The 25,553-nt window shown below is 36.8% G+C and overlaps 2 protein-coding genes across 2 annotated transcripts; both read right to left on the minus strand.

Annotated features, from left to right (window-relative positions):
- Window positions 1-21,081: 21,081 nt before the first annotated feature.
- Window positions 21,082-24,660, minus strand: LOC117012348 (serine/threonine-protein kinase MARK2-like). Its single transcript, XM_033088536.1, has 2 exons — window positions 23,444-24,660; window positions 21,082-21,181 (listed from the first exon to the last, which is right to left on the minus strand). The coding sequence occupies exon 1, from the start codon at window positions 24,644-24,646 to the stop codon at window positions 23,495-23,497; it is 1,152 nt and encodes a 383-aa protein (XP_032944427.1). The 5' UTR covers window positions 24,647-24,660; the 3' UTR covers window positions 21,082-21,181; window positions 23,444-23,494.
- Window positions 21,294-22,344, minus strand: LOC117012229 (MAP/microtubule affinity-regulating kinase 3). Its single transcript, XM_033088258.1, has 2 exons — window positions 21,608-22,344; window positions 21,294-21,508 (listed from the first exon to the last, which is right to left on the minus strand). Exons 1-2 carry the CDS (start codon window positions 22,191-22,193, stop codon window positions 21,294-21,296), a joined length of 801 nt encoding a protein of 266 aa, XP_032944149.1. The 5' UTR covers window positions 22,194-22,344.
- Window positions 24,661-25,553: the final 893 nt, after the last annotated feature.

Consider the following 25,553-nt stretch of genomic DNA (forward strand, 5'->3'; position numbering starts at 1 on the left):
TTATAGAAGTTATTTTTTATATTTTACATATTCTTTGGAAAAGTTAGGTCATATTGAACCTTTAGTTTTTCTGTATAGTAAATGTACTTGGTATTAAATTTACTGCTTAATCTTTGTTGATGACACACAGCTACATGAGTATGACATATCAAAGCATGTAGTTACATTTGCCAGCTCATACTTATATTGCATAGTAATGAAAGAAATATTGTTGTGTATTAGACTTACAGTTCATTTCATTTCTGACAGTAGTTTGAAAGGATGTTTCATTAGCGAACATAATAAAGCTTTCTGTTTTGAAATCTTTAGAGGTAAGTATTATTTCAGACATTACCATTTATTACCCTATTTCATCACTCTGTGTTAAAGTTCTAGATTTAATTTACTTTTAATACTTTAGAAGCAAAACACTTAAAATAATGCCAAAAAATAATTTTTCTATTACATTATACCTAGAATAATCTGTTAAGACTTCCAATACCTAGAAATAGTTTTCACTTTTACAAAGTGATCTTCATCAAATCTTATCACAGCACCAACAGCCAGAAAAAGAGAAGGCGCTTAGTATTGTTAGATAAACAGTTAATGTATTTCAATTTGCTCAATTAATTAAACAAGGTCATTAGACTGATGTGGCGCTAACACCATGGTGGCCTGTGTAAGCAAACCAAAATCTAGCCTGTAAATGCCTCAAAGTTATGAAATCGAAAGCTAAGAACAACCAGTCACAAACAGCCAACAAGCCTTTAAGCTACAGCCAATTAATTTCTTTGCTTTCACACTTTATGTAACTCATTCCCCTGGTTCCCCTTGGCAGAGAACTTCTAACACTTCTGGTTTGGCGCTGCCTAATTTGAATAGATTTTTGCCCAAATAAATTCTTAAAAAATTTAATATGCCCACTTTATCGTTTTACAAATGAAATAAATGTCTTACGTTTCCAGCTAAGTTCATAAACCGCGCGGCAATGTTTCTGCCATTATCTACCTCTACGCTAATCCAAATTATTTTCCTATAGTATTTCATTTATTCTTTATTTTTAGAAACATTCAGTTTAAAGGTTTATATTTTCATATATATTCAATGCATTGTAGCTTAGGTGGTGTCATAGCACATATTTTCCTTCAAACCCTGTGTGTATTTCCTTATGATAGAATAGCGTTCACCTGAATGATACTTTTGCAGTCTAATTTGCTTTTGAAAACTCCCAGCGCTCACTAGTCTAATGAGAAACGCAGGGACCGCACCAGAGAGAAGCACCTGGCCGCAGGCCAGGATGCCACTTTTGCCAACGAGCTCTGCAGAAGGCCAGGCATGTTCCCCTCTCTGAGACTGGAAATGTGCTTGCAAACTACCAGAATCAGCTGAATGGTAAAATGTTTCAAACGTCTTGGAGAAAAAAAAAACACATCAGGATAAACAAGACATCACTATGGTGCTTGATAGACATTTCTTGAATGAGATTTTGAGCTGTGATTACCTTAGGGTTACCTTTGCCCACAGGACATAAATGAATTCTGTAATTTGGTAACAAAGTAGAAGAGTATTGCTTTACTCACCAGCTGGTTTCCTGGGAGGAAAATAATATTATTTCAAAGGGGAAATATTTTGTCAAATATATTTCTTCACCAGCTACCTAGCACAGTTTTCGACATTTAAACTCACACATTGTTATTTTGTTCTAACATCGTGAGGCTAGTGTGGGAAAAGGTGTTGATACAAACAGATTTTCTCTTACATTCTTCTGAATAATAAACCTTTATTTGCAACACCTTTCTCCATAAGCCTAGTATGCTATAACATGCAAATGTTTGGAGAGCTGTTAGGTTTGAACATGCTAATTTAGTTCCCTTAATATACACTGCTTTTAATTCCCAGTGAATTAATGGACTTCTTTAAGATGGAAAAAACATCAAAATTATGAATAATAAAATGGCAATAGGTACATATCTTTCAATAATTACTTTCAATGTAAAGGGATTAAATGTTTCAATCAAAAGACATAGAAGGGCTGAATGGATAAGAAAACAAGACCCTTACATATGCTGCCTACAAGAGACTTACTTGAGATTGAAAGACACACACAGACCGAAAATAAAAGGATGGAAAAAGATATTTAATGAAAACAAACAAGCAAATAAACAAATATAAAAAGCTGGGGTAGCAATACTTAAACCAGACAAAAGAGACTTTAAAACAAACTCCATAACAAGAGACAGAGAAGGACCCAGTAATCCCACTTCTGGGTATTTATTTCGAAGAAACCCAAAACACTACTTCAAGGGGACATGTGCATCTATATGTTCATTGCAGCATTGTTTACATTGGCCAAGATGTGGAGGCAGCCGAGGTGTTGGTCAATGAATGAATGGATAAAGAGGAGGTGATACATATAAACAATGGAATATTGCTCAGCCAGGGAAAGGAATGGGCTCTTGCCATCTAGGGCAGCATGGACGGACCTGGAGGGTACTGTGCTGAGTGCAGTATGTCAGACAGAGAAAGACAGATATAATGTGATTTCCTGTGTATGTGGAATCCAAAGAACAAAATAAAGAAACAAAACAGAAAAAAATGCATACATACAGAAAACATTTTGATGGTTGCCAGATGGAACAGGGGTTTGTGGTGTTAGAACAACAAAGAGGAAGGGATTAAAAAGTACAAATTGATTGTTACAAAGTAGTCATGTGGGTGTAAGGTGTAGTATATGGAATGTAGTCAATAATATGGTAATAACTATGTATAGTGCCAGGTGGGTACTAGACTAGTCAGGGGAATCTCTTCTTAAATTATATAAATATCTAACTGCTGTGCTGTACACCTGAACTTAATATAAAATAATATTGAATGTCAACTGAAATTGAAAAATTTAAAAATACGAGAAAGGTGAAGGGGAATAAGAGGTTCATTATTTCCAGGTATAATACAAATTAGTCACGAGGACATAAAACAAATTAGTCACGAGGATGTAATGTACAGCATGGGGAATATAATCAATAATATTGTGATAGCCCGCTACAGTGTCATTTGGTTGCTGGACTTATCATGGTGATCACTTCTTTAGGTATATAAATGTTGAATAACTATGGTGTACCCCTGAAACTAATATAACATTATATATTATAATTATACTTAATAATATATTAAGTATATTTTTAATAAAAATCAAATAAAAAAATCAACTGTGGAGAGTGATATTGAACTTCCACCAGAGGAGGTGGTTTGGAATCAGCTCTTCTCTTTCAACTTTAAAAGCGCATTTGGAAATTAAACAGGGGTAAAACAAGACTTTAAAGAAATTCTTTTCAAAGTTATGGCATCTCAAAGTTAAAAATGAATGAATCCTAGAATTTTGTGTGTGTTTGTGTACTAACTTCTCATGTTTCGTATTCATACATAGATGAAAAACCATAACCGAGAAGTTAAGGAGTGAGGACACAAAAATATATCTGGTAGAACAATGATCATAGTCTCAATCCTCTGGTTTTCTACATACCACAATTCATAATGAAGAAAATTTAGATTTTTCTTTCTTTCCTTTTCAGAGATTACACCTAAATTTTGTATAATAATGTCAAATAATTAAGGGGAACTTTTATGAAGAACATTAAATGTGGCAGAACTCCCTCACTCATTTCCTTCTTAAAGGCAAGTAATTAAGTGAGATTGAAACCAATACACAGTAATATATAAGGAGATACATTTGAAAGGCTTTGAACTTTGCATTGATTATCTACATTGATTGGCTGGCAATTCTCTTGAAGGGTAATATCAACTTATAAAAAACAAACAAAAATTTCCCACTTCTCCACTTTAGGTATCTTTGAATTTTTCAGTATATCACGACACAGACAAATCTTATTTTATAAAATAATTTTGCTGCGATAATTTTTGAATTAATATTAAGTACTTTAATCAAAATAATGATGTGATATATTCATATAGTACAGTGGACATCGTAAAACATAGTAATCCTTGCCTCCTTGTCACCACTTCATCCCTATTCTAATGTAAAGAGATATAATCTTTTAATAGTTTCTCATATTAGATTATCTTCATGTGCTCCAATTTCTTAGTTCATGGAATGTATTTGTTACCTATTAACTCTCCAGCATGGATACTGAGGACTTAGAAAACTTAAGTTAGCCTTCACTTCTCATCTTCCCTTTTTCCAAATATTTTGATAACTTGATAATTAATTAAATTATGTAATTGCTTAACTGTGTAATTTTATGTAATGTACTTACATATTTATTTCATACTCTATCAGTTATCATAAATTCCCCTCTAGATCAGATGAGGATACCTCGCTCCTAGCTTTTTCACGTTCTCTTCTCTCATTATACATATCACCTCTGTCCTCAGCACTTTGCTTTGATATGGTCAAAAATAAACAAGTGATATTCTGTTCTATGATGTAAAAGTGGAGAACTAATAAACTTTATTTGTATTATCATGATTTTGTAAAGCATTAACTACAATCTGAGTTCTCTTTCCTACTGTTTCAATATCATGACCTCTGGATCACTCAAAGTATAATACAGCCAATGTTAAGATCATGTTAACTTAGTTTTTTTGTGCCAGTCTATCAGTTGTTTAAAATTATGCCCACTTTTAGTGCACTTCATATTTGAATCAAGAAATTCTTATAGAGGCTAAGCTTTTCCTGGGATTGCTCATTTCTCTCTCACCATTTTATTTTTTGATAAGATAATGTGTCCTCTATGTAATCTCAAGTCCATCTATCTTGTACATCTATTGGAACCTTCCCAAACAATGCATAGAAAGTGTGACAAGTAGGAAATAGGTGTACAGAAATCCCCTCATCCTTCTGAACAGTGCCCCCAGGTTACCTTACCAGGTTGTATAAATGTAAATATTTCCTACATGTAATACAACCTGAAGAAAGTTAAGAAATACTTATTTAGTGCCTATAGCTGTTTTTCTCCAGCAATAACACTCCTGGATCGCTTCCTACCTGTGCTTCAATCTGGGATAGTACTTTTCCAGTCCTACTGAAGAGGTACCTTCTTATGAATTGCTATCTCTGCCCTTCTGGATTTGGTGTCTAATTTCTTTGTCTCCCTCCACCCCCACACTTAATTTTCTTCTTGTTTTATAGGAGCTCATCCTCAAGTAATATCTAACAACAGTAGTGCAGTAAGTCATGTTTCTGAGTCTGTTAATTCAAAAAAGTCCATATTCTACCTTCACATTATTATTATTATTGGGGAATATTGGGGAACAGTGTGTTTTTCCAGGATGTCAAGTCATTGTTTTTTTAATCTAGTCGTGGAGGGCGCAGCTCAGCTCCAAGTCAAGTCGTTATTTTCAATCCAGTAGTTCTGGAGGACGCACCTCACTGGCCCGTGTGGGACTCAAACCGGTGACCTTGGTGGTATGAGCGCCGCGCTGTAACCACTGAGACAACCAGTCACCCCTCTACCTCCACATTTGATTTGTCATCTGCCCACAGACAGCATCCTACATTCAATGTCATTTCCCCTAATAACTTTGGAACCATTGTTGCTTAGTGTTCTGGTATCCAAAGTTATTAAGAAGAAATCTTGTACCAGGGTAATTATTACACAGTTGTAATTATGAAGATTTGCCTCCAGAAGCTTGCGTTTATTTTGTCTGTTGAATGTCAACTGTTGTTTTTAAACAACAACAACTTGTTGTTGTTTTTAAACTTTACTTATTTTATTTAACTCAACCAGCATTTCTTGAACTTTCTATGTAACAGAAATTGTGCTTGTTCATGCAATTTATTATCGAATATTCAGTTCTGATTTATACTTTTAATCTTATAAATTAGGCACTAGAATTCTTAGTGTACATCACTGTTTAGACTTATTTTCATGTTTAGAATTTTCTTTGATCACCATTCCATCTTGCACCTCACAGTTTTCCCTCAGTGATCATTTTTTCTCTCTTTGAAGTGCGTATTTTGAAGTTACCTTACGTAGGCTCTAATGATGCTGGGCCATTGCAAATTTGTCGCTGATATAATGTCTCCATTCATTCTTCTTTTATAAAGATACATTTTGCTTCCTGTTTTGTGGATTTATATGTTTTCATAATTTCTGGGAAATTCTTAGCCATTACCTTCTGATTTATTGTCTCTTCTTAGTTTACTCCTCCAAATGAGAGCCATAGAATAACTCAGGAGAAAGCATCCCTGAGAATGGACTAAAAAAAAAAAAAAAAAAAGAAATGAAGCTATAAAAGAAAGGTAAAGACAAGGCTAGTGACCAGCGAATGCAAGAGATGGATACGTAGTGCATGTTTGTTCCCAGAGGAGGAGTTCCGGTAGAAGAAGTCGGTCAGATAGAATTACCAGAACACACACTCTGAGCAGATAATGACTTTGCCAGTACTTTGCAAGCAATGGTGATGGAAGTTATTACTGTTCCTTGTTCTCAAACAGCTAAGGAAAAACATTTTCACAATTTTAGTAATCACATTCCATTTTTCTTGTCAGTCTCATCTATTTATTTCTCAAAATTCTCCTCAGTGTGAGATAAATACCATTTTTCTTAACCAGTTAATTAAACAATCAAAGCACCAAGATATGAGGAAGGCATAGTGCAATAAAGTTCACCTGACTCAATCTTATCACATAACTTATTATTCATTTATTCCATTCAATATAGATCCTCATGTCATGTTGATTTCCTTCTATGTAGAATTCTGTGTTTTCTTTCCTTCTTCCTGTTTCATTATCGACATTTCAGTACATGTTTCCACATGGGTTCTTTCTCTTTTAATGTATTATTTTTGTATATTTCCTTTACAAAACACCATTCTTTTCCCTCTCTACCTCCTTTTTACCTATCTTATTTTGCCTACTTTTGATCTCTTTCCCTTATCTTCCCCCAAATCATCCCCAGCTTAAACCAAAAAAGGGAAACAAAATTTAGGTTAAGGACTTTTAAATATCATTGAGTTTTCAAATATCAAGTTAAAAATATGAGTTGATTGTTTACATATCTAGTATAAAAACTTGTATATTGTAAAAATATGTATCAGTCTCCACTCATGCCACCATCATGCTCTGATGTGATAAACAGTTTTATGGGGGCAAAAAACTTTCTATCACCAATATATTTTGAACAGGTTTTGCCTATCCATTCACTCATACTGTTCTTTTCTCTAAATGAGTATGCATTTTATCAGGGTATTTAAAACCTCTACATGATAACTCCAAAACAGAGGAATACTGGACATTTCCTGCCTTATTACAAGCAGGTGAGTTATATAACCAGACAGGAAGATTATTTTGGTTGCACTGTGTCGAATGTATTGTATGAGGGAAACACTAAGTCATATCAGATATGGGGATAGCCTAGATGGCAACCTGAACTGAGTTGGTGGCTAAGAGCATGGGAGTGGACGCTAAACCAGTCCCTGGACACACTTCCAGCTTCCTTACAGCTATTTCTTTGCTCATGTTCTTTCTTAGGTCTCAATGCCTCTGTTTTTCTGTTGAAATTTTACCCAACTTCGAGAATCATATTTATTTACCCTCCTCTTTGACACGTTTTCTATTTTCTTATCTTGGGAGTCTTAGCAGAAAATTGGGTGATTCCTTGTCTTAGAATTCTCACAGAAAGGAACTGTCATATAATAGAGTTAGAAACTAATTGAAATGGGGGTTGGGGGCTTGGTGAGAGTGGTTCTAATTGGATTGCACTTTGCAGAGAATCTTAAATAAGTTGAAAGCCTATTTATTATTTTCTCTCTTCTTATTGCCTTATTTTACTGAACATAACACTAGTTCTTGACATTGCATTCTAGTTCATGCCAGATATATCATTTTAAGTTTCTGGTTCAGCAATGTTCATTTTCACACTCACAAGATATTTCAAAATGCTTAAAAGATAGTATTTGATGCATTAGCTGACTGAGTCAATACATGACTTTTCCTCACATAAACTTGTATGTATTTTGTGTCTCTCATTAAAATAAATTATTCATATGATTTATATTTCTAATTTATAAGATTATTCAGTTTACTCATGAAAAAACACTGTCAAAGAAAACTAGGCTAGTTTGGTTGTAGAAATAAGAACATTTTAATTTTTATTGTTAAAAACCACCTATTATTGGTTTTGATCTGCTATCAAAAGAAATGTATGAGGCAAAATATTCTCAGAATAAGATCATGAATGAAAGAATTTGCAAGTCAGTATCCTTATATAAATATCTATATACCCACATTTATTAAAGATTGCTATGATGTCTTATAGTGGGTTGAAAAGTGGCCCTCAAAAGGTAAGTCCACTCAGAACCTCAAAATGTGATCTTGTTTAGATAAGATTTTTGTTGTTTGTTTTTCAGATGTAACTAAAGTAAGGATCTTCAGAGACCACTCTGTAATTGAGTGGGCCCTAAATCCAACAACAGGTGCCCTAATTAGAGGGGGAAAAAAGAGAACATACACAGAAATGCAGGAAGAAAGGCCATATGAAGAAGGAGGCAGAGACTGGATTGATGCATCTACATGCCAAGGAACGCCAGGGATTGCTGACAGTCACCGGAAGCTAAGAGAGAAGCCTGGAACCCATTCTCCCTCAGAGCTTCCAGAAAGAAGCAGCCCTTCCAACACCTTGATTCTGAATTATGTCCTCCGGAATTGTGAGTGAATAAATTTCTGTTGTTTTAAGCCACCAAATTTGTGATAAGTTATGGTAGTCCCGGGAAAGTAAGATATGCCTTTTGGTATTCATTTATTACAATATATTAAGAGTAGTCATTTAAATATTTTAAAATTTATTTTTAATTTTTCAAACAGTAGTATTCATTCTTTTAGAGTGAATTTTGATAAAAGCATATACTTGTATAACCACCTCCACAATCCAGACAAAAAAATAGATTTACCATTCTCACCACACAAAAACAAAACAACAACAAAAAACTTCATTCTTTCAAAGACAAACCTTCTCTGTACCCTTAACACTTGGCAATTACAGCTCTATCCCCATCCCTACAATTTTGCCTTTTCTAGAATGTCATGGAAATGGAATCATGCAATATGTAGAGTTTTGAGTGTTTTTTTTTTTACTAAGAATAATGCATTTGAGATTCATCCATGTTGTTGAGTATATCAACAATTTCTTTTATTATTATTACTGAGTAATAAAAATGTACTGTGTTTTCCCGAAAGTAAGACCTTGCCGGACAATCAGCTCTAATGCGTCTTTTGGAGCAAAAATTAATATCAGACCCGGTCTTATTTTACTATAAGACCGGATCTTTAATATAATATAATATAATATAATATAATATAATATAATATAATATAATATAATACCAGGTCTTATATTAATTTTTGCTCCAAATGACGCATTAGAGCTGATTGTCCGACTATGTCTTATTTTGGGGAAACAGGGTACCACAATTGTTTATTCATTACTCAGTTGAGGGATAGTTCAGTTATTTGCAGTTTTTGGTGATTATGAATAAAAACTTTAATAAGTATCCATATTTTTGTATGAAGATAATTTTTTTATTTCACTTTTGTAAATACCTAGGTTATATGGTAGGTATATGCTTAACATTGTAAGAAACCAGCAAATGGTTTTCCACAGTGGCATATCATTTTCATCCCCATCAGCCATCACCTGTGTGAAAGTTCCAGGTGCCTCACATCCCCAACAGCACTTGAATGCTGACACGTAAGAGATACATAAGTACATGTTTCTACATACATATGTACAACAACAACATGGGTTAGGGGTCCACTCTACTCCAATATGACCTTATCTTAACTAACTAAATCTGCAATGATCCTGTTTCTAAACAAGGTCACACTCTGAGGTAGTGGGGTTAGGACTTCAACATATCTCTTTTTTGAGGGGTGGGGGAAACACAAGTACAAACTCAGATAATTTGCTTCTAAAATCAAAGCAGAGTATGATACTCTTAATTGCTACATTTCATGGCCTCTGACTTATTAAAATATACCCAGAATCACTCCTTTTTACTAATACCTAAAGCATGGTTACTGGGTAAAGCTCAATTCTTTGTTTCTTAACATTATGTATGAGACAATGGTGAAAACAGTGTTGTCTAAACACATAACTAACTCTCCGATGGTCTTAGTAGTAACTATTCTAGAAAGTTTGTTATTCTCTCAAAGCTCATATAACTGGGGACAGATATCTTTCTGGCTTCGTATTGCTACATCCAGAACATCTTATTCCTGGTTTTTGCAATAACCTCTACTTCTATATATATGTAACACTCTACCTATCTTAACTACTTTCATTTACTATTGTCCAACTTACTCAATTATTCACTTTCATTTATTAAATACAATAACATCAAGTCCATACTTTCTTGTTTACTCCAACTCCTACTCTAATCTGGTTGATTTCAAAATCCACAGAGAGAATCAAAAATGTAACTTTGACTTGATCACATCAATAATCTTCAATTCTGATCCATCTTCCCTGCCTAACTCCATACGAATGCCCTAAAATGTCACTCTAAAGTCCTGTATCACCCAAATCCCACATTCAGATCACAGTCTTCTATAGTTCTTGCTTTCTTATTCAATTATTTATGAATTGAGTAGTTGTGAATCTCATCAGGACTTCTAGTTTACTGGTCTCTCTTTTTCCTTCTTTTCCTTTTGCCAGGCCATTAGTCCAGTCCCTGTTGACTTAGATTCTTAGTCATTCTTTGAGAAATCTCCTAAACCCCTTATCATTATGTTTTAAACATACATGTTCTGACGAAATCCAAATCTTGAATAAAATAATCTATCTTCCTTCTGTATGATTTCACACATCACTGTACAGAAGATAAAACACACAAGGGGAAGATGTGTATAGTGCTTATTAACCTAAACCACACACTCGATATCATGTTTCCATGACATTTAAAAATATTCTTCCATGTAATTTACTTTTTATATTTCTAAAAGAGTGTTTCTGTTTCTAAAGGATTATCCACTAACCCTTTCTCTAAAAATGATAGATAATATTTTGAAGCCATATTAAATTGTAGAATTTTATAAATCAGTGGTGAGCTCTCAGGTCATTTTTGTTTGAAAGTTTTCTGCAGATGAAAGTGCAATATGGAAGCACCAAAGACTTAGAGGGCATTGGCTAATATATAACACGCAGGTGTTGGTTCATACCAGAGGAAGTCAAAACTCAGGTCCTGCCTGATGTGAAGAGTCTTAAAGAGATCCTTTCCACATTAAGAGACATAAGGGCTACAGTCCTAGGAGAAGAACAAACCAGACCTAACACGACTATGACCCTAACCCTGGGCGACAGTACCAATATCTGCTTGGGATTGATCAGTCAGTGCAGAAGCAAAAGGAAAGAAAAAATATTTCTGAGACATTGTTGCCATAGAACAATGGTATAATGGATCTTCACCCCAGCTATGCACTTTGGGATGTTCAAGGAACTTCAATTCATGAATTTGGTTTTCTGTCATCTCCAACAGTTAGTTCCCCTCAGCTACCAGGAAGAAGCTAACATAGTTCCTCTCTGGAAAAAACCACACTTAAGCCTGGTCTCCAAGTACCTCCAACTTTCTGAGGTACCAACAACAATCAGTCAAAGATAACTGTGCAGTTAAAGAAAGAAATATGTATAAGAAAGAATCAGAAGAATTAAGAGACAGCAACATTAAACACATATACCTCAGATAATAGAATTATTAAATGCAGATTTTAAAACAACCATGGTCACCTGATTTAAAGAAGACAAATGACACTGTAAGTTGCCCTAGAAGCCTTAAATAAAAAGGACTTTCTAAAGAAAGTCAACCTCACAAAATGTTATGTAAAGCGAAAGGCCTCTATTCCTAGCAGTTGGAAGACAGACTAAGTAGAAAATCTTAAGTGTGGAAGAACTTCATGGAAGACTGGATTCTCAGCTGTGACTACTTTTGCGTAAAAGCCATGGCCCTAGTAGGGAAGGCATGAGACCCTGATAACTGGAATGAGAATACTGGAGTGGATATGTCTGGGAAATTTGAAACCCCATATTCCCCTAAATACTCAAAACCAGATGAAGTAATTTACTTCTTCTCCTTGCTAGAGGTAGGCAGCCCCTGACCTTTTGCCCAAAGTTGTACTTAATTTTGCTGAGGAAAATGTAAAATAAATAAAAGTTACATTATCATATATTAAAGAACATATTACATACATTGTCAAGGGAAATGTAAGTACTGTAACACATCATATCCAGCATGCCAGAGATCTAAGGAAAGGCCTATGTCATCTGAGCTGAAGAGCTTGATAATAGATCTCTGAGGTTGACAGAAATAAGGTGATGTGATACTCTTATGTTTCTTTAACTTTTCCCTTCTTTTACTCTTGTATCTTTGCCAAATTTAAAAATAAATAAATAAATAAAGGTCTAAATCCTTAGGAAACGAGTCACAGCCAAATTTATCTCACTGAAAAAAACCAAAACGTTTGAATCTCTTCCCTTCAGGCCTATATCCAGGAAAACACAAAGATTTCATTTTCAAAAATGTGTTGAACAACAAAAAAGGTGATAAAATGGCTAACTCTTACATTGCATAATAGTAGTGTATGAGAAGAAAACTGAGGGAAAAAATGATGATGTTTATACTTTTTAAAATTCATGGCACTTTTGTCTGAAACTAATTTTAAATGAAATATAATTATACATAGGAGAAAAGTCATGGTAGTTCAAATCAATCCTTTGAAACAAACTGACCACGCAAATTAAACTCTACTCTCTTTTCAATAGAGGTTGGTTGCATTCTAGTATTAGTGTTATTGACACAACTGCAATAATAATGAGAGCTATGTGTAATTTCTAGTTATAATAAATAGAAATAGCTCTTTGACTTGTAGAAATTGTTCAAGGTCTTTGGAACCTAGTTTACCCAACTATAAACAAATACTTTGACCAAACTATTTAGATAATCCTTTCAAGCTCTAAAATTTTATGTATCTTTTGATGTTCCGATTCAAATGTATTTTATTCTTAAACTCAAAAGGAAATAGCAAACAATTAACATTATTTTCAAAAATTAGAAACCATTTTTAGTCTTTTCATGATCTATGCTCAAAGTTCGCAGTCACTTGAAGCTCCCATATGTGTAGTTCCAATCCACTTTGCCTCCTCTTAGCCTTATGGGGCCTCTGTATTCGTTAATGATTGATTATTCTCCATTCTGCAAATGTGGATGCATCCTACACTGTTTCTTCCTTTAACTTTATTTTATTGTTTGCTCTCCCTTTTCTTTTGGATGCCTTTCATCCCATACTCATCTGAATGTCAAAAATTTCTTTATTAAAGTTTAGGCCAAATGTTAACTCCATGGAACCTTGCCTAGTAAGCCAGTAGAAATGATGTTTCTTTACTTAGTGATTAGTAACTACTATACATAATAATCTAAAATATGAAAATTAATCTGGGGAACGTAATTTAGTGGTTACCAGAGGGTAAGGGGGTTGGGGGGTGGGAGATGAGGGTAAGGTGGATCAAATATGTGGTGATGGAAGGAGAACTGACTCTGGGTGGTGAACACACAATGTAATTTATAGATGATGTGATACAGAATTGCACACCTGAAATCTATGTAATTTTACTAACAATTGTCACCCCAATAAATTTAAAAAATAATAAAAAAATAAATAAATAAAATAAAATATGACTCCTCATGTTGTCCTATAGTTTTGTTGTTCGTGTTTTTATTTCACCCTCTCTAAGAGAAAGAGATTTTGTTTAGGGATGGTATCATGTCTTAGTCATGCAATATCCATCCTGACATCAGTTCCATCACCCCTCAATGCCTAGGAACTAAAGGACATGCTCAGACGATTTGACTAGTAGTGATCTTTAAGGAGAAAAGGAAAGTTCAGAAAGATTGGTATAGTTTTATCTAATGCACACTCAGGACCAGTAACAGAACTGATAGGTCTAATTTAGTCTTTCCGTGGAACGCATGGTCAACTCTTCAACTGTTTCTAGATGGTGCACCATTGGAAGTCTCATCACTAGCCATGTTTTCAATACAGAACTATAGCCATATTCTTCTGGATGTCTACACAAAGTCACCTCTTATCAACACAAGGTAAACTAGTATGAAACGCACTTATCCAACCTAAAATAGAATGACAAAGAAGAGCAATAGCATGCTTAAAAGTGAATTTGTAACAAAGGAACTTCTAGTTTCCATTAAAACAAAAGAGATTCTAAGACTTGAACACACCAAAGCCAGGGCTTTATGAACAATAAAAGAGATACAATTGTTTATTACTTTGTACAATTGGTATTATTCCTTAAAACTTGAAATTAATGCTTAAAATAGGAAAGCATCAAACATAGAAAGTATCAAAAAGAAACTTTGCATATATATTTACTTCGAAAATAATGAGAAAAATTATAGATCATTTTATAATATTTGACTAGATAACCATTTGAAAGAAAAATATTAAAAACTATTACAATGAAGAATCATTTTGTGAGAAATAAGTATATTAAGTTTTGCTGTTTCCTTCTGATTTTAAAAGTGAGGGCGGATATTTTTTTTCCCATTTATTTATTTATTTAATTTTAAATTAAAGTTTATTGGGGTGACAATTGTTAGTAAAGTTACACAGATTTCAGGTGTACAGTGGTATATGAACCCAAAGCAACAAAAGAACAAGACAAACAAATGAGAAACAAAAACTCATAGACACAGACAATAGTTTAGTGGTTACCAGAGGGTAAGGGGGGAGGGGGGTGGGAGATGAGCAATATTGTTTTTTATTTATAGAAGTTCTTTGTTTCGAATACTAAGGAGACTTTTGTTTCAAATACCAATTTCATTATTTATTTATTACTTATACAAATTTTTGAACCACTATGGTTAATAATATGTTAATTAACCCAAAGTAACATTAGTTATAAAGCTTAATTTCTACTAAATATCTTAGCTGCTTATATAGATGTATTTCCCTATAGATTTATTAAGAATATTATTTCCCTTTGAAATGTCACAATATATCCAAACACCTATTGTATTGTACAGCATTATTTTAAATATAGGAAGTAAAAATTAATGCTATATATAAAATCATATAATTAGGTCCTTGCCCATTTAAATGTTTTCACATTTATAGTAAGTTATTTTTTTTATATATATATATGGAGAAAGAAAACAGCAGGGAGTTCTATTTAAACAAATTTTTGAGCATCATCTTGTAGAATTATGTACAACTTTGTTGTACAAATAGTACTAGAAATTAAAAATAAAACTTATTTATTTTTAAGCGCATCTAGAAAGGCCTATTTTTAGAAAAAAATCTGGCCTCGGTGCTGTGCAAGGAAGGATCTCTTCTAGATGCCAGGACACAAGCTTATAAAAGGCTTGCCATCTAATTGGAAACATGAGCTACAAATTTACAGAAAACCTGAATAATACAAAATACATTTTTGTAGATACTATTAAAATTATTTTTATTACTATTATTTGTATAATAGGTACAATAAAAATATGTTTAAAAAAGTGGGATCTTGAATTGGTTCTTTAGAATGGATTAGATTTATATAAACAAAAACGTGAGTAGGAGGCATTTTCATCAAGTAAACCCCAGGAGCCAAACACAGGGATTGGAGTGCACTCAGTGGTTCAAGGATTATGCAGAAAACCAGGTACCGCATAGGATTTGTATAGGTAATTAGTGGGAACTACATTTTGAGAGGGAGAATGTAATACTTTTATATTTGATTAATGCTGTCCTTCAGTGATTTTTCTGAAGGCCTTTTGAAGATCATAAGGAGAGAAATAACATGGTCATGCTCAACAGAGCTTCTCAGTCTTTGAGTGTGTACACCCATCACTTGGGGATCCTGCTAAAATGCAAATTCTGATTCAGAAGTTGCCAAGTAGAGCCTGAGACTTTGCCTTTCCAACAATTTCCAAGTAAGTTCCAAGTAAGTTTAATGGAATTCTTCTGAATTACATCTGATTTTCTTTTACCTACAATATTTTTCTCGCTGAGTATAATAATCCTCTATTTAGCTTTTCTTGCTTCTCGAGGTATTCTCTCCACTTCCTTACCTTTACCACAGTTTGGAACTTGCACACTTTCATCTCATAAACAGGTGAAGCTGGTCAAGCATGAAGTCCTCAATGCTGTGTGTTTGCTCATCCCTCTTAAGCCTATAACTCTGGGAATTCTTTCCAAGTTTGGCAGCTTTCATTCATCTGTGAATTTGAACTAATACCAGGTTTAGTTTAGGTATGTTTTCTCTTATTCAATGATTTAAAACTCACAGATATTCAATTATTTCTTTAATAACATTATTTTATACACTTAAGAGATATGTATTACAAATTCTTTTTTAACTTTAGTTTTAAAAAAATTAAATTCTTTGTGTTGTTTCTCTAACATTTTATTTTCCAACTACCCTTCATCATCATATTAATTTGAATCAATTGTATGTTTGAATATTACGAACATTTATATTTTATTTTGAAGACTAGTGTAGGTTTAAACCTAGTATAATGGTATACAGGAAATGAAATCATATCCTATTCAGATAGCAATAGGGAAATTAAATAATAATTTGTATAATATTTCCTATTTCTACTCCTTTTTTACTGGCTTATCTTGTGGTGTTACTTAAAATTTATACTTTGAAAGATTAATTTTTTTTTCTGATGATAAAATCTAACCAAGGATGCTTAAATACTCAAGCTCTAGAAACACTTAAGACCAAAGACACGCATATTACTTTTAGGAACTATGCACAGACTTGTATACTATGACAAGCTTCAGTATAATATTGCCTTAAAAATGACCAATTCTATACTACCTAATTAGATACTGATATAGTCACATTGGTGATGTTTAGTGGGTTTCAACCAGGTTAGTATTTTTGGAGCTGAGATATGAGAATAAAGCAGAGTTGGTCTGAAGTTGGTGCAAAAAATTAAATAATATCCCGAAAGCCATATTTAGAGGTAAAAGGTCAAAGAGAAAACGGTTAGTCTGAATAATGGTTACTCTTCAATTATCATTGAAATGAAATTGAAGAGAGATAAAAATCAGGTAGCAGGCCACAGAACTGAAGCCAGAGTAACAACATCAAGCAAGTAGGATCACAAGAACAGGTTGAAAGCAGAGATACGCAGGTTTCTAAGACTTTGGCGCTGATAATCTAGGGACTACTACTCCAGGCAACTACAAAAACATGATTATCAACATGTTAGAATAGTAGGGAGCTAGGTGACTCACACCTGACACTGTTTTTGTTTTGTTTTGTCTTGTTTTTCCTTCAAATAAGGGAACAGGTATAATGAAAAATCTCAAAGTCAAAAATTTTGGTCGGTGTCATTTGACAAAATTATTACAAAGTCAAGTAAGAAACTAAATGGTGGTTATTGTCATAAAAATTGAAATAAGAGTAAAGGGTGAAATAGTATAATTTCTTCTAGGTATTTCATGGTTTCAGATCTTACATTTAAGTCTTTAAGCCATTTTGAATTTATTTTTGTATATGGTGTAAGGAGGTGGTCCAGCTTCATTTTTTTGCATGTGTCTGTCCAGGTTTCCCAGCACCATTTATTGAATAGACTGTCATTACTCCATCGTACATTCTTGCTTCCATTGTCGTAGATTAAATGGCCATAGAGGCGTGGATTTATTTCTGGACTCTCTATTCTGTTCCATTGATCTATGTGTCTGTTTTTATGCCAGTACCATGCTGTTTTGATTACTGTAGCCTTGTAGTATAATTTGAAGTCAGGTATTGTTATACCTCCCACTTTGTTCTTATTTCTCAAGATTGCCTTTGCTATTCGGGGTCTTTTATGGTCCCATATAAATTTTAGGATTATATGTTCTATTTCTGTGAAAAACGACGTTGGCAGTTTGATAGGAATTGCATTGAATATGTATATTGCCTTAGGCAGTATGGACATTTTAACTAGATTAATTCTTCCTATCCATGAACATGATATGTGTTTCCATCTATTTATATCTTCCTTCATTCCTTTCTTCAGTGTCTTATAATTTTCTGAGTACAGATCTTTTACTTCTTTGGTTAAATTTATTCCCAGGTATTTTATAGTCTTTGGAGCGATTGTAAATGGGATTGTTCTTTTAATTTCTCCTTCTGATGTTTTATTATTGGTATATACAAATGCCACTGATTTCTGAATATTAATTTTGTATCCTGCTACTTTACTAAATTCATCTATCAGCTCCAACAGCTTCTTGGTGGAGTCTTTAGGGTTCTCTATATATAGAATCATATCATCTGCATACAATGATAACTTTACTTCCTCCTTACCAATCTGGATGCCTTTTATTTCTTTTTCTTGTCTGATTGCTGTGGCAAGAACTTCCAGCACTATATTGAATAGAAGCGGAGATAGTGGGCAACCTTGCCTTGTTCCTGATCTTAGGGGGAATGGTTTTAGCTTTTCCCCATTGAGAATGATGTTAGCTGTGGGTTTGTCATATATGGCCTTTATTATGTTGAGATATGATCCCTCTATTCCCACTTTCTTAAGGGTTTTTATCATAAATGGCTGTTGGATTTTATCAAATGCTTTTTCTGCATCTATTGATACGATCATGTGATTTTTATTTTTCATTTTGTTTATGTGGTGTATCACATTAATTGATTTGCGGATGTTGAACCACCCTTGCATACCAGGGATGAATCCCACTTGATCATGGTGAATGATCTTTTTAATGTATTGCTGAATTCTGTTCGCTAATATTTTGTTGAGGATTTTTGCATCCATGTTCATTAGAGATATCGGCCTGTAGTTTTCTTTTTTTGTGGTGTCTTAGTCTGATTTTGGGATCAGGGTGATAGTGGCTTCGTAAAAAGTGTTTGGGAGTCTTTCTTCCTTCTGGATTTTTTGGAAGAGCTTGAGGAGAATAGGTGATAGTTCTTTTTTGAACGTTTTGTAAAATTCACCTGTAAAGCCATCTGGTCCAGGGCTTTTGTTTGTTGGGAGACTGTTGATTACTGATTCAATTTCCGTGGTGGTAATCAGTCTATTCAGGTTTTCTGTTTCTTCTTGAGTTAGCCTTGGAAGGTTGTACGCCTCTAGAAAATTGTCCATTTCTTCCAAATTGTCAAATTTGTTGGCATATAGTTGCTCATAGTAACTTCTTAAAATTTTTTGTATTTCTGCGGTGTCTGTTGTCACTTCTCCTCTTTCATTTCTGATTTTATTAATTTGGGTCCTCGCTCTGTTTTTTTTTAATGAGTCTGGCTAAAGGTTTGTCGATTTTGTTTATCTTCTCTAAGAACCAACTCTTGGATTCATTGATCTTTTATATTGTTTTTCTGGTTTCTATTTCATTTATTTCTGCTCTGATCTTTATTATCTCCTTCCTTGTGCTCCTTTTGGGCTTATTTTGCTGTTCTTTTTCCAAATCCCTTAAGTGTGAAGATAAACTGTTGATTAGTGCTGTTTCTTGTTTCTTTAGGTAGGCCTGCAAAGCTATGAATTTCCCTCTTAGGACTGCTTTCGCGGCATCCCATAGATTTTGGGTCGTCGTGTTTTCATTTTCGTTTGTCTGGAGATATCTTTTGATTTCTTCCTTGATCTCCTGCTTGACCCATTCATTATTTAGTAATAAGTTATTCAGCCTCCATGAATTGGTGTGTCTTCCAGTTTTTTTCCTGTAGTTCATTTCTAATTTCATAGCATTGTAATCAGAGAAGACAATTGGTGTGATTTCAGTTTTCTTAAATTTATCAAGACTTGTTTTGTGGCCTAACATATGGTCTATCTTGGAAAATGTTCCATGTGCGCTTGAGAAAAACGTGTATTTTGCAGCATTGGGGTGAAATGTTCTGAAAATATCGATTAAATCCAAGTGGTCCAATGTATCATTTAAGGCTGTTGTTTCCATATTGATTTTCTGTCTGGAAGACCTGTCCCTTGTTGTCAGGGGTGTGTTGAAGTCCCCTACTATGATAGTGTTACTGTTGATCTCTGTCTTTATGTCAGTCAGTACCTGTTTTTTATATTTAGGTGCTCCTATGTTGGGTTCATAGATGTTTACTAGGGTTATGTCCTCTTGTCGGATGGATCCCTTTATTATTATATAGTGCCCATCTTAATCTTTTAGTATGTTCTTCATTTTAAAGTCTATTTTGTCAGATATAAGTATTGCAACTTCAGCTTTTTTCTCGTTTCCATTTGCATGAAATATCTTAATCCAACCCTTCACTTTCACCCTGTGTGTGTCTTTTGTTCTGAGGTGAGTCTCTTGTATACAGCATATAAAAGGATCTTGCTTTCTCATCCACTCAGCCACCCTATGTCTCTTGATTGGAGTATTTAATCCATTTACACTTAAAGGGATTATTGACAGGTACATAGTTATTGCCATTTTTAACATTTGTAGTTAGATTGTTTTCATCTTCTTCTGTTTACAGAAGTCCTTTTAGTATTTCTTTGTGTTTTTTTTTAATTTATTTTTAATTTATTGGGGTGACAATTGTTAGTATAATTACATAGATTTTAGTATTTCTTGCAATGCAGGCTTGGTGGTAATAAATTCATTTAGATTATTCTTTTCTGGGAAGGTCCTTATCTCTCCTTCAATTTTAAATGATAGCCTTGCTGCATAAAGCAACCTAGGTTGCAGGCCTTTGGTTTTCAGCACTTTGAGTACCTCCTGCCACTCCCTCCTGGCCTGCAAAGTTTCTGAAGAAAAGTCTTTTGATAGTCTTATAGGAGTTCCCTTGTATGTAACCTGCTGTCTTTCTTTTGCTACTTTTGGTATTCTCTCTTTGTCTTTAACATTTGCCATTTTAGGTATAATGTGTCTTGGTGTGGGCCTGTGTGGGTGCATCCTGGTTGGAACTCTCTACACTTCCTGTGCTTGTATGTCAGTTTCCTGCACCAGGTTAGGGAAGTTTTCAGCCATTGTTACTTCAAATATGTTCTGGATCCCTTGCTCCCTCTCTTCACCTTCTGGTATTCCTATGATGTGCATGTTGTTGCGCTTGATGTTATCCCAGAGGTCTCTTAAACCATTTTCATTGTTTTTTGTTCTTTTTTCTTTTTGTGGTTCCGCTTGGGTGATCTCTGCTAACTCGTCTTCTAAGTCGCTGATTCGATCCTATGCCTAATTCAACCTACCGGTAATTCCTTCAAGTGTGTTCTTTATGTCAGTTATTGTTATAGCCCTTGCCTTGTTCTAGCCCTGCCTTTGCTGTCAAAAGTCCATAGGGACTTTACTTGACTGCCTTTGCAGTACCCTTCTTGGGAGGCAGACAAAAGACTTTTCGTAAAATGTTCAAGCACCCCCTAACCACCTACCGCCGGCCTGGCTTGATTTTTTGTTGGTTTCCACCGCTGCTGGTGGTGCTGTGGCAGGAGAGAGAGTCCCCAGGGTGACATTGGGGGGCTGGGCTAAGGATGGTGCTGGAACCAGGGCTGAGCTCGGGAGTGGCGGTCCTGGAGCCTGATCTTTCCTCAGGAGTGGTGGTCCTGGACCCCCAGCTGGACTCAGGAATGGCGGTCCTGGAGCCTGGTCTGTGCTCAGGAATGGCGGTCGTGGAGCCTGATCTTTCCTCAGGAGTGGTGGTCCTGGATCCCCAGCTAGACTCAGGAATGGCGGTCCTGGAGCCTGATCTTTGCTTGAGAGTGGCGTTCCTGGAGCCCTGGCTGTGCTCGGGAGTGGAGGTCCTGGAGCCCCAGCAGTGCTTGGGAGGAGAGGGCTCAGGGGTGGCGTTCCTAGACTTCCGGCTGGGCTCAGGAATGGCAGTCTGAGATCCTGGCCTGGATGGGGGTAGGGTGGTCCTGGACTGAGAAATGGCTGTGCTGTAATCCTGGGTGTATGTAGGACCGGCAGACTCTTCGGCCTTCTCTCCTGGCTTGTGGTCCATAGGCAGCTGCTCTGCTTGCTGACAACCGGACAACTCGGATTGAACCTCCTGGGCTGGGGAGGGGCTGCGGCTCTGGAACTCAGGGGGATGGAAGGGCTTCACCTTGATTGTACGGTGCTGGTATTTTAAGTTTTTTCTGTGTAAAATGCGGTATGTGGCCAGGATGTTGTTGTATATTTTATTTCCCAATGCGTTCTTGATGTCTTCCTCCCCAAAGCCCAGGTTCACCATTTCTTCCATTACCCAGGTGTCTATTACATCACTGGGTGGCTCCACGTAGGGCTTCAGCTCTTCCTCTTGGCCCATGTTTATCCAGGGATCTGACATGATGTCCCTCAGATATATTGGATCTGATCTCAGCTTTCTTGAAGAGACCTGTCCCTTGTTGTCAGAGGTGTGTTGAAGTCCCCTACTATGATAGTGTTACTGTTGATCTCTGTCTTTATGTCAGTCAATATCTGTTTTTTATATTTAGGTGCTCCTATGTTGGGTGCATAGAGGTTTACTAGGGTTATGTCCTCTTGTTGGATCGATCCCTTTATTATTATGTAGTTCCCATCTTTGTCTTTTAATATGTTCTTCATTTTAAAGACTATTTTATCAGATATAAGTATTGCAACGCCAGCTTTTTTCTCATTTCCATTTGCATGAAATATCTTACTCCAACCCTTCACTTTCACCCTGTGTGTCTTTTGATCTGAGGTAAGTCTCTTGTATACAGCATATCCAAGGGTCTTGCTTTCTTATCCACTCAGCCACCCTATGTCTCTTGATTGGAGCATTTAATCTGTTTACATTTAAAGTGATTATTGATAGGTGCATAGTTATTGCCATTTTTAAAATTTGTAGTTAGATTGTTTTCATCTTTCTTCTATTTACAGAAGTCCTTTTAGTATTTCTTGCAATGCTGGCTTGGTGGTAATAAATTCATTTAGCTTATTCTTTTCTGGGAAGCTCTTTATCTCTCCTTCAATTTTAAATGATAGCCTTGCTGGATAAAGCAACCTAGGTTGCAGGCCTTTGGTTTTCAGCACTTTGAGTACCTCCTGCCACTCCCTCCTGGCCTGCAAAGTTTCTGTAGAAAAGTCTTTTGATAGTCTTATAGGAGTTCCCTTGTATGTAACCTGCTGTCTTTCTTTTGCTACTTTTGGTATTCTCTCTTTGTCTTTAACATTTGCCATTTTAGGTATAATGTGTCTTGGTGTGGGCCTGTGTGGGTGCATCCTGGTTGGAACTCTCTACACTTCCTGTGCTTGTATGTCAGTTTCCTGCACCAGGTTAGGGAAGTTTTCAGCCATTGTTACTTCAAATATGTTCTGGATCCCTTGCTCCCTCTCTTCACCTTCTGGTATTCCTATGATGTGCATGTTGTTGAGCTTGATGTTATCTCAGAGGTCTCTTAAACCATTTTCATTGTTTTTTATTCTTTTTTCTTTTTGTGGTTCCGCTTGGGTGATCTCTGCTAACTCGTCTTCTAAGTCGCTGATTCGATCCTCTGCCTCATTTAACCTACCGGTAATTCCTTCAAGTGTGTTCTTTATGTCAGTTATTGTTATAGCCCTTGCCTTGTTCTAGCCCTGCCTTTGCTGTCAAAAGTCTATAGGGGCTTTACTTGACTGCCTTTGCAGTCAAGACCCCTTCTTGGGAGGCAGACAAAAGACTTTTCGTAAAAAGTTCAAGCACCCCGTAACCACCTGCCGCCGGCGCGGCTTGATTTTTTGTTGGTTTCCACGGCTGCTGGTGGTGCTATTGCTGGAGAGAGAGTCCCCAGGGTGACATTGGGGGGCTGGGCTAAGGATGGTGCTGGAACCAGGGCTGAGCTCGGGAGTGGCGGTCCTGGAGCCTGATCTTTCCTCAGGAGTGGTGGTCCTGGACCCCCGGCTGGGCTCAGGAATGGCGGTCGTGGAGCCTGATCTTTCCTCAGGAGTGGCAGTCCTGGACCCCCGGCTGGGCTCAGGAATGGCGGTTGTGGAGCCTGATCTTTCCTCAGGAGTGGCAGTCCTGGACCCCTGGCTGGGCTCAGCAATGGCAGTCCAGGAGCCTGATCTTTCCTCAGGAATGGCAGTTGTGGAGCCTGATCTTTCGTCAGGAGTGGCGTACCTGGAGCCCTGGCTGTGCTGCGAAGTGGAGGTCCTGGAGCCCCAGCAGTGCTTGGGAGGGGGGGGCTCAGGGGTGTCGTTTCTAGACTTCCGGCTGGGCTCAGGAATGGCGGTCTTGGAGCCTGGCCTGGATGGGGGTAGGGTGGTCCTGGACTGAGAAATGGCTGTGCTGTAATCCTGGGTGTATGTAGGACTGGTAGACTGTCCGGCCTTCTCTCCTGGCTCCTGGTCCATAGGCAGCTGCTCTGCTTGCTTACAACCGGATAACTCGGATTGAACCTCCTGGGCTGGGGAGGGGCTGCGGCTCTGGAACTCAGGGGGATGGAAGGGCTTCACCTTGATTATACGGTGCTGGTATTTTAAGTTTTTTCTGTGTAAAATGCGGTATGTGGCCAGGATGTTGTTGTATATTTTATTTCCCAATGCGTTCTTGATGTCTTCCTCCCCAAAGCCCAGGTTCACCATTTCTTCCATTACCCAGGTGTCTATTACATCACTGGGTGGCTCCACGTAGGGCTTCAGCTCTTCCTCTTGGCCCATGTTTATCCAGGGATCTGACATGATGTCCCTCAGATTGTCTCTCTGTCTAGGGTGGAGGTTTAGCAGTTTCTGCAGGAGGTTTGCCACTTGAGTGGACAGATAGGTTGGCACGAAATACTGCCCGTTGCGTATCTTCATCATCAGCACTGGCCAGCTCGCCGTATCAACAGGTTCCATGTTCGTCAGCATCTCATAGAGCACCATGCCCAGGCTCCAGATGTCCGCGGCACAACCGTCGTACGGTTTGCGCAGGAACAGTTCTGGGGCTGTATAAATGAGAGTGCCGCAAAGCTTGCTGAGCTGATGGATGTTGGAGGATGCGCCAAGTCCAAAATCTACAAGTGTCGCGTTCATGCGGGAGTCTAGCAGCACGTTTTCTGGCTTCAGGTCCCTGTGAGCGACGCCCTTCTCGTGGCAGTAGTGCACCGCTGACACCAGCTGCCGGAAGACGCCGCGGGCCGTGTCCTCAGACATGGGGCCGTTGTCCGTGAGGTAGTCCAGCATGTCCCCTCCGGGCACGAACTCCATGACCAGGTAGAGGGATTCGTCGGCGATGATCACGTGGAACAGCTGCACGATGTTAGGATGCTGCAGGTCTGCCATGCAGCGGGCTTCTTGCAGGAGAGAGCTGCGCGTCTGGTCGGAGACCTGTTTTTTGATGACTTTCACGGCCACCTTTGTCTGTGTGAGGATGTGCGTGCCCACCACCACATTGCCGAAGGAGCCCTCACCGATGGATCCATTGAGCTCGTAATGGGCAGTGGGGGGCTCCTGGTCAACACGGATGTCTGTGGAGTCACGTGACATGGTGACCCCTCCTCCCCTCAGCTACACTCACTGACGCTCACTACGCTCTCCAACTGTGCCCACGAACAGTAACTGCGCTAACTACGCTGACTAAATATACTAACTGTATCAACAATGTTACTAAGTATCCTAATAATAATAACTATACCAACTATGCTGACTAAATATACTATCAAAAATGAGACCAAGGAAACAAGAGGGAAGGGAAAAAAATAAAACGGGGGGGGGGCTAATAAACAAT

Source organism: Rhinolophus ferrumequinum, chromosome 20, assembly GCF_004115265.2.
Source record: "Rhinolophus ferrumequinum isolate MPI-CBG mRhiFer1 chromosome 20, mRhiFer1_v1.p, whole genome shotgun sequence".
Taxonomy (NCBI): Eukaryota; Metazoa; Chordata; class Mammalia; order Chiroptera; family Rhinolophidae; genus Rhinolophus; species Rhinolophus ferrumequinum.